Consider the following 15,580-nt stretch of genomic DNA (forward strand, 5'->3'; position numbering starts at 1 on the left):
GTTTCATTCACGCACACCGCCAACCCTTAAAGTCATAAAGCGAGAGGCGGCGGCTGCGGCGTGAAATCCATCAGGCAGACCACAAATGTTGGCGTGTGATGGAGCTGGTCGATGAGCCAGAGCGTTGGTGTGGTGGGGGGGCCGGCGTAGTGAAAAGGGATCAGTCCACAGCAGTGTTTAGAGGATCAAACACTCCTCTGGGGAGGAGGACGGATCGATCCTCCTTGGCCAAGAGCCAAACCTCCCCCTGCCTTCCACTAGATATTCATCCACGCCGTATATCTGCCTCCAAGCCTTTACTCTCCCTCACACACACACACACACACACACACACACACACACACACACACTCTAACAGTTCTGCGCCAGCAGTTGTGTTCAGATGAACTCTACAGCCCGGGTTTAGAACAAACACACATGTGTCTGGGCAGCTTTCCACAGAGAACGGTCACAGTGCACAGTGTGTATCGTGTGTGTGTGAGTGTGTGCTGTCGTCACGATATGCTGATTAGAGGGCGCCGCTGACTTAAAGTAGGGCTGCCGTCTCATTAGTGAGAGTAACTCTGCGTGGTTCCCACCCAGAGGAGCTCCACCCAAACCCACAGGAGGACAGGGTGCTCCCCACAGAGGCTGCAGGAGCACGCAGGAGCACACACACACACACACACACACACACACACACACACACACACACACACACACACACACACACACACACACACACACACACACACACACACACACACACACACACACACACACACACACACACACACACACACACACACACACACACACACACACACACACACACACACACACACCAAGTGCGGCAGAAAGTGTGTTTCAAACAGCCTCAGAGGACACGAACAGCGACTCCAAGACAAAATGGGCTTTCCCCAGAGGGCCGCGGGGCTGGAACACAGCGAGAGTCTGCAGCAAACCAAACGCTCTGCAAACACTTTGGTAGCGCTGCATCGCAATCCGCTTTAAAAACAAGCAGGCGCAGCGACATCACGGCCGCCCGCGGGCCTCACAGGAGCCAACTGGAACTGAGCAAACAAAGGCTGAGCTGTGACACCAACGCCAACCAAAACCTGAACTAAGTGATTACTGTACATATGTCAGGAAGTAAACAGTAAAGGGAATCTTAAGTTGGAGCTTCTTGTGCGTGTTTAATGTTTTGTTATCTGGCCAAAGAGGGAAAACAAGTTGCTGCTGTTGCCTGAGGATGTAAGAACACGTCAACGTTAACTTTCACTCTTCTGTTTCTGTGTGGACTTCATGGGACGAAGCGTTTTTGCACTTCTGATCAAAGCGCGGTGGGTAAACACGTCTCAGATCAAACCGCGGCAGCCCTGATTGTGGCTCAGGGTCCCCTGACTGACCTGCATTGGCTCCCCAAGGTGTCCTCTCAAAACAACACGTACAAGAAGCGTGAATCCCTCGTGTCACACTTCCTGTCGGATAGAGAGTACAGCGAAAATGAGGGCTCAGAACTTATCAATCAAGCATTTGTCGAGGAAAACTTCAACAAAGTGTGTTAGTGATTACTGCGCCGCATGAATGTCAAGTGATCCCTGGTGATGATGCGTTCACTGTCCACATAAGTGGGCCGTTGTTGCATCCCAGTGTTGCTCTGAGGCCCTTCAGCAGTGGAACCAAACTCCTCCTCTGCTCACTCTGCACTTGTTACGCGTGAAACCGATTCCCGTTAACGGGCCGTTAAACAAAACCGCGTCATCTCCCCTTGCGTTTGGTTGCGACCTCGGGAAGTTGAATTATTGATCCTTCGCCTCCTCTGTGAGCAGATGAGAGGGTCAATCAGTGGCTCCGTTTGTGAGCTGGGACGGCGGGATGGAAGAGCGGTGCGGGCGAAGGAAGGAGATTCGCCCCCCCCCCAGCAGATGTCTGCACCCTCCCCCGCATCTCGGAAGGTGCGACCGCGCAGAGAAGAAGAAACGCAGACGACAAGACGAGACGGCGCCGAGCTTTGGTGGCGTTAAAGCAAAAAGCCATCTGGTCGTGTTTACAAAAGATGGAAGTGAGAGAGAGAGAGAGGGAGAGAGAGACAGAGAGAGAGAGAGAGAGAGCAGATTGGCTGAGTTGAATCTGTAACGTGTCTGGCTGTGGAGGAGATCTTAACATCTGATCAGTGGGAAACGATCAAAGCCGGTTTCACTCCTTAACTGGAGAACCCAAAGAGCGCCGTGTTTACATGTGCGGACGATTGAAACTTGATCCACTCAGACAAACGCCTAAAAATCATCATTTCCTGGAGTTGCAGTCTGACTCTATGTTTTTTCTCACCATGTAAATGTGTGTGTGTGTGTAACGTTCCTCTGAGCTTCTTGTGTTGTTGTGTTTCAGAGCAACATAACTGAGCCTTATACAGCCTCGGAAAACGTTTGGTTTGCTACCGTGAATCGAAGCACCAGTGAGTCAAAGCAGCTTCCAGTTGTGTGTTTTGATTGGTGGAGCTCCTGTTTACGTTTAGATCACAGATTGAATTTTTGAACTGGTGGAGATTCCAGAGAATCTGTTCAATATTCAATGTCTGATAGAATTTCTGTCTCCATCCTATAGAGGGAGAAACTTCCTAAACATAACAACGCAGAGGCAGAAGTGATCCCATCATGAGCCGCGGCGCTCACATGCTGGATGAATGCGCGGCCCCCTGAACACGGCGACCTTTGGCAAGGTCACGGCATTCCAGCAGCTACATGAAGTCGCTGCTGAATAATTAAATTCTTGCTGCACTCTGGCTCCTGTTGTAGCGAGTCGACGCCTCGCTGCCGCTCAACTTGTGGCTCATCTACACCAGGACACGGATATTGTCTCACTTATTCCCTATGGAAGTTATATAACGGTTGTGTAGCAAAGGAAAAGACCGCAAGTCACATGTGACATCATCATGTGACATCATCATCATCATCTCATCATCTGAGGGGAGAGAGAGAGATGACCAGATTCCTTCCTCACACATCTCAGACATGTTAACTGCTGTGTAAACATCCACATCATGTATGCATGAGTGTATTCACGAGTGTACTAATTAGCCTCTGCGTGTGTTTTGGTGTGCGCAGATGTATTATGGGAAATTGTTTTCTCCCACCTGTGTCCTGTCGAAACTGGTGCATGGACTGCAGGTCGATGACGTAAGGAGCCAGCTGAGCGTCCACCTGCCCCAGGACCACGGTTCCCCGGGCGTCTCCCTTCAGTACGTTCTCAATATGGTGGCATACGGCGGCGCTGTAGGGCCTCCAGCGCCCGTGCTCGTTCAGCCACTCCCACACCACCACCCGGGCCAGGTTCTGAGGGGGGTATCCCAGCCCGTTGACCGGCACCAGAACCCCTGATCCCGGACGGGCCATCTCCCTCTGTGGCTGCCTGCGGCTCAGCTGCTGGCTGCGTCCGACACCACACCGCGGCTGCAAAGTCAGTCAGCTGACACACTGGAACTTCTCCATCAACGCAGAAACACCAAAGCTTGAATCAGCGACGAGCTCGGGCCTTCCTCCTTTACCAATGCAGCCTCAGGCCAGCAGCTGTGCCGGAGTCATCTTCATCTTCCTGACTGCTGCTGCTGGCTCTCGGCTCTGCCAAAAAGCAGCCACGGCCCACCGGTGCCTCGACGTGACTCAGGTGGCGGGTGGTGGTGATGATGATGATGATGATGGTGGTGGTGGTGATGATGAGATTTGCAGCCGTGGCAGATTCAGACCTCCAAAGCGAACTGCAGCAGGTTAGCAGCAGGTACAGGATACACTCTCTGAACAAAAACAAGGAGAAAACACACACACACACACACACACACACACACACACACACACACACACACACACACACACACACACACAGAGGCATTAATGCTGCGTTCTGTCCCATGAAAGTCAAGTAGGTTGACTCAAACGAAAAAACAACACAAAAGCAGCACACACTGATCTCTGCTGTCCTGCACCTCTGGGTTCTACGCTGTTTGGATACCAAATGTGATGTGATTACAAATACAAGAAGAGAAGCCTTAAAGCTCTATTAGCTGCAAAATAAGATGATTCCCATCAGAGAGCAGTGAGCTAGAACAGACACAACAAGGAATCCTAACATTCGCATGCAAACATTCCAGCTGCGGTGAAAGTAAAAGACAGATTTCTCGTTTTTCCCCTCATCTACAAACACTCGTCGCTTATGTCGAACGTCATTTGTATTGGTCGCAGCCGTTACAGACCTGTAGGCTGCGGTTGTGGTGCCACACATCTGTCAGGTACACGGCTCCATGTCTCAGGCTCCGGCCGAAAAATCACATTTAAAAAATCAGAAAATAATAAACGAGGGAATCCCGAAATGCGGCTGAACAATCACATCATTGACTTGTCGGTTCTCAGGAATAAAAGCTTCTTTCACAGGCGCCGCCGATCATCTGACAAACACAGTGTTACTGCAGGGAAAAGAGCCGCCGTGGATTTAGTCCCACGAATCTCGGTTGTTGGTCCGTTGCGTTAAAGTGAGTCGGACTCTTCTAGTTTGTGTTTCTGCTGTAAACCCGCATTTTGTCTCCGGAAACGCCAAACGTCACGCATCCACATAGTAAACACGCATTTCCTAGCTGGGCCAAATTACGCACAAATGTCCAGACGCACCTGTATGGTTACCCGTGAAAATTACCCTATGCGTCAAGAGCGCAAAGTAAAACAAAGCTACATCCTTTTATTTCCTTCACAATAAAACGTATTTGGCAAACTGCCGTTCACGCATAAATAGAACATGATAGAAGAACCAGAAGTACTTGTTCTGTGGTAATTTACAGGTCAAGTAATTCTGAACTGTTTGAAGGTTTCTACGTGTGCTTCAAAAAGCTTGATTGATAAGTTCTGGGCTTGGTTACAGGGGTTTACGAGAAAAGTTTGACAAATAGTGACACACACGTGAGGTCACGGTAGCTGCTAGCCATGATCACTGAACTCAATGCACTGGAAAAAGACTTGAAAATAAAAATGTCAATAAGGGGAGGCTGGAAAGAATTAAGTTACTGCAACGTGTACTCACCAATCAACCAACTATGGCGACTGCATTTGATTGGAGACCACTTTCCCACAATTTTCGAACCAGATATCTCTTGATTTTCCCTTATTAAGCACAAACCTGCGTTTGCCAATAACCTTGCAGCTTAAACCGAACTGGAATGCCGTATTCACAGCTCCCACTGACAGGGGACCTCGTAAATACATCAGCTTTGCAATTTCGCATCCGAAATTTCAAATACCCTTAGGGACTATGTGCACGGTTTACTTTTATGTTGAAGGTGAAATCTCCGAACTTCCGGCTGTACTGTTTTGCGAAACTCCGACTAACTTGATGCAGAAAAAATCCTAAGGATGTTGCGTCGCTGGAGTGAAAAGGAGACGAGGTTCCATCCATCACCTCCAGAAGACAAACATCAAGGGTTCAACGCAGTGTTGAATGATTTAGTTGTGGCACCGCTTGTGCTACAGTCGTTGTTGTTATTGTTATTATGTCTGGAAATTGATTTCAAACCATATCCGTTGTTTGTTTGCTTGAAGAGATTGCTGTGTTTCCTTTTATTTGACAAGAAGCAAAAGCAACGATGCCTTCTTGCTCATAGATCAAAAATGTAACAGATATTAGTAAAACTGAATACACATATTATCTTGCCATGAAACAGATTATTGTTGGAGGAGAGCAGAATGAATGGTATTGGACTAAATCTATATCACACACACTTTCCGGTATGAGAACCAGTCAAGTCAAAATATGCAAAAGGGTCAATGTGTCAAATATGTTTTGTGCCTTTAAACTGCTTTCACGCTCATATAGTTATTTAAAAAAATGTTATTTTATTTTCAAATTATTCAGATTTTATAGGTGAAAATCCCATAAGACCTAAATTATATAAGTTTTATTTTTATGCTCGCAAGTTAATTATTTATTTATCTAATTTTATTTATTATTTATAATGATCAAAAATCTATGATTTTCTGTCAGTACAATTTGAGAAATAATGTATTTAAGGCTTCGCAAAATAAATGTAAAAAACTTGACTGCATTTGAAGTCATTTTGTTGAGTTATTGTGGCTTTTTTTTGTGGTTATTTTCTCTGTTTTGGCTTGACGCTCACATGGGCCCAACAAATGCAATCCGAGGTCGCCCCCTTGTGGTCATCTGATTGAACTTCGCGCATTTTTGTTGATACAGGCTGTTAATTCAGTAGGAGATTAAAAAATATTTGTGAATGTTTGTTTTAAACTATTGTGTCATTTTATCATTGTGCGAACAATTGCCTGATGTTGAACATTATATTATGTTATTAAAAAGGGATTCTGGGAGAAGATCACTGATCAACAGTGTATGTCTGAATGGTGACTGATCTCTCTCCACATCACAACTGTTGAGTGCAGTTGAACAGCTCATCTAGTTAAATGTGTCACTGGTTCACAATATTTGGTTCGTCTAGTATAAAATACTTTGCACACATGCAACTACTGACAAACCAGGGCCTGTATGATGTTTATCTGCAGAGGTCACATGACTTGGACATAAACTTCCACCCTGAAATTTTACAGTTTTACAGTTTACAGTTGCCAATTCTTTTTTTTTATTACAAACCTTAATGGATGTTTGTAGATGTAATGATGTCACCAAGTGATAGAGTATACAGTATAAATAGTATATGCTATATATGACTAACACTGTTCCAAAGCATATTAACAGGAGGAATGTTTCTGAACCTTAACACGACTGTTACTCACCTGGTTTTGTTGTTGCCTCCTAAAAACAGAATAAAAGGACAAGAAAATGACAAAACACACACGCCTTAAAGTGTCATGTTTCATGTTCATCACAACACAAGACACATTTTCCCAAAAAAGCATAGCTTTATTGTGTTGTTTTCTATACTTCAGGACAAAGTAGGACAAAGTAATGTTACTGTGAAAAGCAGCATAATAAGTGATTACAGTTCATGTTTGTGGTGTTTATTCATTTTCTTAATATCTGAGGTGTTCCTGTGTTCTATATTAAACAATAAATTAATAAAAGAATTAATTACAAATGTACAGGCAATTTTATAAAGAACAGTTAATAATATCACAAAGTCTATGACTTTTCAAAAAATGCCCTCATCATCAGCAGATACTGATTAAATCAAAGCTTTGTTCTCTCAGTGGCCTCCGCTGAGCCTCGTAAACGCTCCCCTCACACACACACACACACACACTCACTCTCTCTCTCACACACACACACACACACACTCCCACTCACTCACGCAGGCTTGTTTGCCCTGTTCGCCACCATTTCCTACTGCATTTCAAACACACACGCCAGTGCCGTTTGAGCCGGTCAGCAAAAGTGAGGCGAGAAATTACAGCTGGTTGACCTTGAGAACAAACCGCGGCTGCCGGCTGGGCAGCTCGTAGCTACAGGAACAAAGTTATATTGATATCACAAGGAGATGAAAGACATTTGGAGAGTATAAGTTTAATAGTTTAAATTCTAACCTACGTAGCGCGGATACTTTGATATTTAGCTTGTTGTTCTGCTCATTCTGTTGCTGAGCAGATGGAGCAGCAGACAGATATGTAGAGTTCATGATTAGCCATAACTACACTACGCAGCGTGTGTGTGTGTGTGTGTGTGTGTGTGTGTACGATAGAACCAGTAGAGCAGGCACTGATGCAGATATTTGGCTGATAGTTTGCATTTTGCACCACGTAAGACAGAAAGGAGAAGAAGTGACAGTCTAAGCAAAAGAGACTCAAAGTGTAGAAGAAGAAGAAGCTCTCCGTTGGGTTGAGAACAGAAACATTTGGCATGCTTCAGTAGTCCATTCCTACTGCACATTAACAAAACGGATCATTAACAAACTGACTTCATATTGAAATCTTTTTAAATAGCTGTGTTGCATAAAAAGCAGGCTACACAGTGGACCAGGCTCCTCCTGCTCTTGCAGCGTATGCGTGTGTTTGATCTGTGTGTGTGCGTCTGCGTGTGCCATTCAGCGCTGAAGGGGTTAAACTGTCCTGTCAGCTCCCGTGCGCTTCCGCACCACCTTCTCCGCGGCCACCTGGTCCACCGCCAGCGTCTCCAGCTCGGCGTGAGGCGGCGCCAGCGGAGGGACGCCAAGCGGGATGCGGTGAGCCACGCCCACATGGGCCCTGTGCTGGCGGTCCCGGGCCGGACTGTGGCGAGGGCTGGCCAAGGCACCGAGGAGGGGAGGGGCGGGGGAGCGGTCGGAGGCGATGGGAGGGATGACAGAGGGTCGCTCTCGCATCACCTGCGGGTCGGGAGACTCTCTGCCCGCCTGTAGGAACGGCGTTGGGTCTGGCATGGCGTCCACGGTCTCCCGCAGAACAAGGCGCCTGCCGTCCGGGCTGAGCCGGTACACCTCTGTCATCTCCGGGTGCAGCGGCTGGGAGAGGCTCTTCTTCATGCGGCGGCGGGGGGTCTCAGGCTGCCTGTCCTTGCTGGGCGGAGGCGAGGGCTTGAAGGAGGCGACGGGGCTGACGTTGGGACTTCCCTCGGACGAGCTGCCGGCCAGCAGCTTCTTCTTGGTGGTGTGGAGCTGCGCTGTGAGGTAGGCGATGGTGCTTCCTCTCTGCTCCAGCTCCCCCGTCAACACGGCCAGCTTGTGGCTCTTCATCTTCAGCTCCTCCAGGTACTTCTTCTCCCTCTCCTTGATGGTGTTTTCCAGAACAGAGATCATGGCGTTCTTCTGTTCCAGGTCCCTCAGCATCTCTTTGTTCTCGTCCCCCTTCTTCTTCAGCTGAACCTCCAGCTCCTCACACCGGCTCTGCAGCTCCTTACAGCGAACCTCACTGCTGTCTGCAGACACCACAAGGAGCAGATAAGACACATGTGTACACACACACACACACACACACACACACACACACACACACACACACACACACACACACACACACACACACACACACACACACACACACACACACACACACACACACACACACACACACACACACACACACACACACACACACACACACACACACACACACACACACACACACCTTATAAAACCACAGCGAGCATTAGTGAGTGAGGTGCAGACAGTTTGATCCTCTGCAGCGAGCAGAGAGCTGCTGGCTCATGTTACAGCTCTGAAGACAGTGAGGACGCTGCTCTGACCTTCGTCTCTGCCTGTTTAATGCTGCCCCACCCACTTACAGCCTATACAACCACCTCCCACACACACCCCTGACTAACATGGAGAACAGGAGAGCTGCATTAATAAGTGCAGCCGGTCTCCTCCCTCTCACAGAGGGACGTCGTCTGTCCCGTGTGTTGAAGGCAGTGGGAGACGTTGGAGCAGCTGCGCCCTGCTGCATTAAGCAGGCTGTGCATTAGTGCGCTGACACATAATCTCATTTCCTGCAGTGCGATCTCCTCGTCGTGCCACACTAACCTGACAGTGCGTCTCACTGGAGGCCCTGACGCCGCGGCTCAGACCCGTGAGAGACACGTTAGCCGGCTAAAGCCCGGTGTGACCCTGCTGACACACTTCCTGTTGAGTGACATAGAGGACGGTCACTTCAACATGTGCCTCTCCTCTTTCTAGCCTCTGGTGTTGGTATGTGGCCTTCCTGACTGTACTTTAGCCCCCTGCACAGACAATAGAGACCAGTGTTGTGTCTCCATGTCACAGCCATGGAAACACGGGGGAGGGGCGAGTCGGCAAAGGGCAGAGGACGCTGAGACGATGACTTTCCTCGTGAGCGGCGAGGGGGCTGGGGGGGGGAGAAGCCTGTAATGCTTCCTGGGCAGCGCTGTGTTACCCGGATACAGTCAGAGCGCCGCACCGACGCCTCTCTTTCCGCAGAAAACACTGATTCACCGCCCTGACGACTTTAAGAGTTGGAGACTATAAACATTTAAGCACTGGTGTAAGAGGAGACAAAGCCTATTCTGAGCTGTGGAGTGTGTAAATATCCTTATCAAAGCAGGAGGGAACATAAAAAACATGTGTCGAAGCAGCCGAGGCGTGTCTGAGCTCATTAGCGCCACTATAACGGCTTATAGGGCGTTAATGAAATTACACTGCATGAATGATTGCTCCTCTCGCCTTATAACAGCAGCCAGCGCAACGGTGATGTCATGATGGAGTCGCAGATGAGAGTGAGGGAGAGAGGGAGGGATCGCGCTCGAGACGGAATTAGATTGGAGCACTTGCGAACGGGTAATTAAATTTCTGCCGCTGGATTAATGGCGTTAGGAGCTAATGAGTGTGGACGGAGCGGCGGGCGGAGGTGGGCGGCGTGCGGCGTGATGCAGGCTTACCCGAGGGATCAGAGCTCCTCATGACCAGCTCGTATGTCAGGTCTGTGAAAAGAAAAGGAGGAGAGAGGGTCAAGTGTCAAATACGAGGCGCTATAGGTCAGATATCAAGCAGCACGACACACACACACAAACACACACACACACACACACACACACAGTGGTTTGCTGGCAGGCACAAAGGCTTGATTCCATTAAAGCAGATTATCAGAGGTCTTTAGCAGCAGGTGAAGCAGGGACAGCAGAGATGGCACCTTCCTCTCTCTGAGCATCCTTCTCTCTATGGCAGAGACGTTACTGTACATATTACTGATACTGGGAAGTATTGATTCTGGTTCTGCTTTCTTGCGTCGGCCCGGCAGCGAGGCCGTGAGTCACTCGTGCTTCGCTGCTTTTCTCGTAAGTCATCATGTTCCACGCTCAGTGAGGCGCCCGTCACCGTTACGGGTTGCAGGCTTCCAATAAAGTCAGAAGCTTCATGATTTTCAGGCTGTTTATGTCTGAACTCAGTCACAAACAGATTCTTGCACACTTTCCAGATGTGTAGTCAGTAGAATGGATCTTTAAGTCTGCCTCTCTACATGAAGATACTGTTTGGTGTTCTGTTGGCGTTACAGCAGGTCCATCAGGTTCCATTCAAAGGCCCACAGACCTGGCGAGTAAACGTCAAACATCTCCAAGAATGCTGCAGACAAAACTCAACTCTTATGTCAGTGACCAGGTTCAGACGTAAATCCATAGAAGCAGAATCTATTTCTCAGTAGATTTAGTTTTAGTCGTTGTTTGAGTTGCGCTCACCTGTGCATTGTTGCTGCAGCCTGCGGATCTCAGCATGCAGCCCCTTCAGCGTGCTGGCGTGGTCCTGCTGGAGGAAGAGCAGGTTCTTCTGCGCGCTGTGCAGCTGATTTTCCAGCGTAACGTTTGCCGACGCCATGGCTCACAGACGGACGCGGGCACACACACACACACGCAGGCACGGGCGACGGCTTGGCGGCCTCCAGATGACAGAGAGGGGAAAGACAGAGAGAGAGAGGACAAGAGAGGAGAGAGGGAGGGAGAGAGAGAGAAAGAGAGAGAGAGAGAGAGACTGTAAACTCTTTGGCAGAGCGAGGTTGAGTCGCACCCTTCTGCTCGTAAACATCTGGGTTTTTGGATGTGATCCTAGTTTCCTGTGGCTGCAATGTGAAAGTGGCCAAGAGGAATCAAGTTAGATGACAGATTGAAGCGATCATAACGCCATCAGCTCGGCCCGCTACACAGCCTCTGGCACCTCAGACGACCCGTCAAGACTCCACAGTCTCATCTAGCTGCTTGTGGCGATAGAAGACGTACAGAGAGGAGAGGAAGTGAAGCTGCAGACTGATCAGTATGCGTACAGGTGTGTTAGGTTATCATCATTACACAGGCCGGGGCCCAGGCTACGTGTTGAGACAACAGCACTGACAGGCTGAAGGGAAGTAAACAAGCTCACTCCTGATAAATCACTTATTTACAATCTGAGGCTGGACCGTCACGGACACAATACACACACACACACACTTCACAGGCCAACCTAACCTATGGATGTCTACAGTGTGCAATGTGCTTTTATGGCAATATTCAGAGGGCTATTAAAACTCCTGCATTGCTGCGTTTTGGTAGCTTAGAGCAGAAGAAGAGGGAGAGCCAGTCGGCCTGCTGGAAGCGGCCTTGTTAGCTCCTCTGTTTCATCACCGCTTTTGTGTTTTGGCTGATAAAGTTTGATGCGTAAGTCACAGCTACATTCTGTTCTGCTGGCTTGTTTTGGGTCGAGGCGCATCTATCCACGTAAGCCACGCCCATTTTTGCTTCAACACATTTTCTACCATTTCTATTTTTTCCTCAAACTGTTTCGCATCTCCTTCAACAATTTTGAGTCGGGTGGCAAAAACTGATACCTTTGCCTCATCGATAACCTGTTCAGGTTCATCAAGGCGATATGGAGCCGTTATTGGAGGAGCACTCGGCCCTGGCAGAGGTATGCATGTGCACTTTGAGAGCCTCCTAGATTTTAAAGGGATGGAAAATGAATCAAAAGTCAGAGCCATTGATTTCCAGCACAGAGCCACTGGGTGTGGCATGGAGGCAGCCGGTCTCCAGCTGGTCGGCTCCTCATCCGTCTCGCCCGTCCCACTCACCCCACCCTTTCCCTCGTGATCCAGAGCTGAGCAGAGAGAGAGAGAGAGAGAGAGAGAGCGAGAGCGACCAGCACTCAGCTGCAGACTACCCACACACACCCCCCAGACAACTTTAGCGGGCAGAGACACACACACTGATCCCTTTACCACTCCTCCTGAGTGCAGATGACGCCTTGCTGCTTCAATAACAAACCCCGTAGCCTCTCACTCTTACATAATCCGCTCACCAGCATGAATTATGGATCCAGTGACACCTTACAAGACACGTTTCCAGAAGGAGCAGATGCTTCAGTTAATTATTTGTATTGTTTACAGAGGAAAAGGACTGGTGGTGCATCACAACTATAGCCCAGTGGTTGTGTCATACAGGCTGATGAGATAATCTATTATTGATGACTAATCTGGAGTCCTTCCAGTAAACCCTGCGCTGCAAGCATATCTCTCATCCCAGCCCCTTTCCAAGAATAGCTTCTATAGCTTTCCATTTTCAAAGACACAACTGCAGCCAACTTCACCGTCGATGCAGCCAAAGCCATAGTACAGGTGACACTTATACACAAGTAATGACTGAGGACAGAACGATTCTACTGCACTTAAAAGAGACCAACACAGGGTTTTTCAATGCAGGAGGTTTACGAGCCAGGGTGGCAGCAACTATGTGCCATTCTTCAAACTTGCCATCAGAGCAGGATGGTGCATCAATCTGCAATCTTCCAATGCTCTCCTCTGCTTTCTTTACCCAGTACACAAACCATCATTTCCTCACTCAGAACATCAATAATAAATGAACTGCAGCAGCATGACAGGCTGGCGAGCATCTTCAACCACAACAAGACGGATTTACGATGTAATGAAGCTGCTTCATATGCACACAATTCATCTTTGGATCTAAGAATGTGAACAACAGCTTTTCGCTACATTTGTTGCTGCTAGTTAGGAGGCATAAATCCTTCCAAGTGCAACAATTCATCTTCCCTCTTTTCATCTTGAGGAAGTTAAATATCTAAACATATGAAATAAAAGCCGTTTGTGTGTTTGTGAATGAGCCATGCAAACATTCCACACAGATCCGTGCAGTTACAGCAGAATATGAGAGCTGTTTGTCGGCAGGGACGCTTGACTCTCCAAGGCACTTTCAATTTCAGCACCTGCATTGCGGACAGCACCCAAACGCCACATTTCATATTCAATCATTTCTGGGAATTCATGGAAATCTGCGAGCGGAGGTTCGTTTATAAACACAAAATAATTACTGGCAACCTACTGATAGAGAAATCACTTAGGACACGACCTCCTTAATCATTTTACACCAGACGTCCGTGGATATAAACAACTTCCTGGAGAGCGCTGCTCTATCTCGTTAACGACTTAGAAACACCGATAGAATCCTTGTTGTTGTTGTTGTTTCATGTCGGAAATGCCGTCGGTGATTTGGCCATCAAAGGCTGCTGCCCTTGTATGTAATCGATGCGTTTCTGCTGAGGGAGGAGCTGTCCGATTCAAGCTAGCTGGTGCCATTCTGTTATATTAGGAAAAACGTCACACCAAACTCCGCTTTAAATCTACGTTTACTACAACATGTTTATTTAAAAAGAAAAATAACAATCGTTATAGACATCGGTATTGGATAAGCGTTCGGTTGAATTCGGCATACGTGTTACCCATCCGGAAGCGCTCAATTTAGAACAGATCGCATCTTTTGACGCGAAGGGATGGAACGATTTCCAGCCGAAGAGGCAACAGCACAAGTGTCGATCTTAAAATAAGCATTTAAATTAGATTGAAATGCTTTTAGCGTGATGCCGAATTAGAAGGTTGCTTCTCAACTATCCAAATAATTGTGTCTCATTTACCAGCATTTAGTCGTTGTGGAGATATTCCGGGTAGAGCTAAAGGTGCACATTTTACGGACTGAATTCTGAATGGGAATCTACCATACATGGGGGTGCGTTCAGGGGCCTGTAGCCGAGCAGCTAGCGCGCTACAGCGGCACCTTACCACGCAGGGGGCTCACCTTCTCCAAACACACAGCCGTCCAACAGGTTAGAAACGGTGGTAAAAAGGTCGATGGACAGAGCAGCCACACCGACTAGGAGCGCTCCGGCCTGCCGGGCATGTCGGTGATGCTGTCAGGGCTTCTCTGGGCTCGATGGGAGCGGAGTGCGGCTGTGTCAGTTTCCACTCATCTCCCTGAGCTACTAGACAAAATAAAGCGATGCATCATGGGAGATCCGGGGAAACAATTAGGACATTCAATTATGGTTTTATTTTAAACACTACATCGATTATGAACCGTGGTAGCTAAATGGCCCACAAAGCCGCCACATGTATTAATCCAACCTTAGCATAATAAAAAAAATATTAAGTTTTTAATCAAGGAAGCGCTGGAATCCAGATCCCGGGTCATAAGCAGCGTCTTCACCATAGCAACAGACTCTGTCACTCATTTATTAGCGATGCACTTTTGCCATCTAGCGACAGAACCTGAACATGCATACTAGATAGATATACTAGCCTTTGATATAGATTAGTTTATTATTGTTGCTTATAAACAAATGTCGGGGTTTAATGTTCATTATATGTCTTTAAAAGAAATAAAGTTGAATGAAAGTAGTAAAACAGTAGACGAAGATTTGATAGTGGACAGCAGGGGGCAATGTTGCGCTTCTGGGGCCGTACAACAGCTGACATGATCTTATTCACACATACATACGTACACACACCTACACCTACACACACACACACACACACACACACACACACACACACACACACACACACACACACACACAGATTGTATTACTTAAGGGTATTGTCATACTTAAGGGTTTCCATAAACGTGTTCCCTTACTGATGAACTTTTATAAAAAAAAATACTTCTATGTGTGAAAGGTGAAATTGTTATGTGTCACATTACATTTCACACATTCTGCAGTGTTTGCCAAATTTGATCCTCCACATCCTTCTCCATTTGTTCTCCTCAACTTTTCTGTATTCATTAACAGTAAAACCTTCCCCACAGTTTCTCCAATCTTCTCCCAAATGAAAAAGGTACTCTTGCCTCTGAGTTGCCTAATCTGAGGCATGAAAACTCTAAAAACACTATCCTTTTC

General features: G+C 47.6%; 2 protein-coding genes across 3 annotated transcripts in view; both read right to left on the reverse strand.

The window, feature by feature from the left end:
- Positions 1-5,815, reverse strand: part of dtx1 (deltex 1, E3 ubiquitin ligase) — a 37,478-nt gene extending 31,663 nt beyond the window's left edge. The window contains exons 1-2 of one of the 2 annotated variants that reach the window (XM_076154019.1): positions 4,229-5,815; positions 3,116-3,772 (exon numbers count right to left, since the gene is read on the reverse strand). In XM_076154019.1, the coding sequence (XP_076010134.1) occupies positions 3,116-3,374 (259 nt within the window). In that variant the 5' untranslated portion in view covers positions 3,375-3,772; positions 4,229-5,815. The remainder of the gene's footprint in view (positions 1-3,115; positions 3,773-4,228) is intronic. The other variant, XM_076154018.1, reaches the window with a different exon arrangement.
- Positions 5,816-6,920: 1,105 nt separating this feature from the next.
- On the reverse strand, positions 6,921-14,643 carry ccdc92 (coiled-coil domain containing 92). The gene is made up of 4 exons (XM_076154256.1): positions 14,482-14,643; positions 11,110-11,306; positions 10,315-10,356; positions 6,921-8,838 (listed from the first exon to the last, which is right to left on the reverse strand). The coding sequence occupies exons 2-4, from the start codon at positions 11,243-11,245 to the stop codon at positions 8,027-8,029; spliced, it is 990 nt and encodes a 329-aa protein (XP_076010371.1). The 5' UTR covers positions 11,246-11,306; positions 14,482-14,643; the 3' UTR covers positions 6,921-8,026.
- Positions 14,644-15,580: the final 937 nt, after the last annotated feature.

The sequence above is a fragment of the Genypterus blacodes genome, unplaced genomic scaffold (assembly GCF_046128005.1).
Source record: "Genypterus blacodes isolate CSIRO-AG114 ecotype Tasmania unplaced genomic scaffold, CSIRO-AGI_Gbla_v1 ptg000061l_1, whole genome shotgun sequence".
NCBI classification, from domain to species: Eukaryota; Metazoa; Chordata; class Actinopteri; order Ophidiiformes; family Ophidiidae; genus Genypterus; species Genypterus blacodes.

Bases quoted from the DNA above. Each gene is read 5' to 3' on its own strand.
- ccdc92 (XM_076154256.1), bottom strand. From the start codon at position 11,245: ATGGCGTCGGCAAACGTTACGCTGGAAAATCAGCTGCACAGCGCGCAG. The intron at 10,357-11,109 runs GTGAGCGCAACT...TTCTTTTCACAG, and splicing joins GCTGCAGCAACAATGCACAG to ACCTGACATACGAGCTGGTC. The intron at 8,839-10,314 runs GTAAGCCTGCAT...TGGTGTCTGCAG, and splicing joins GAGGAGCTCTGATCCCTCGG to ACAGCAGTGAGGTTCGCTGT.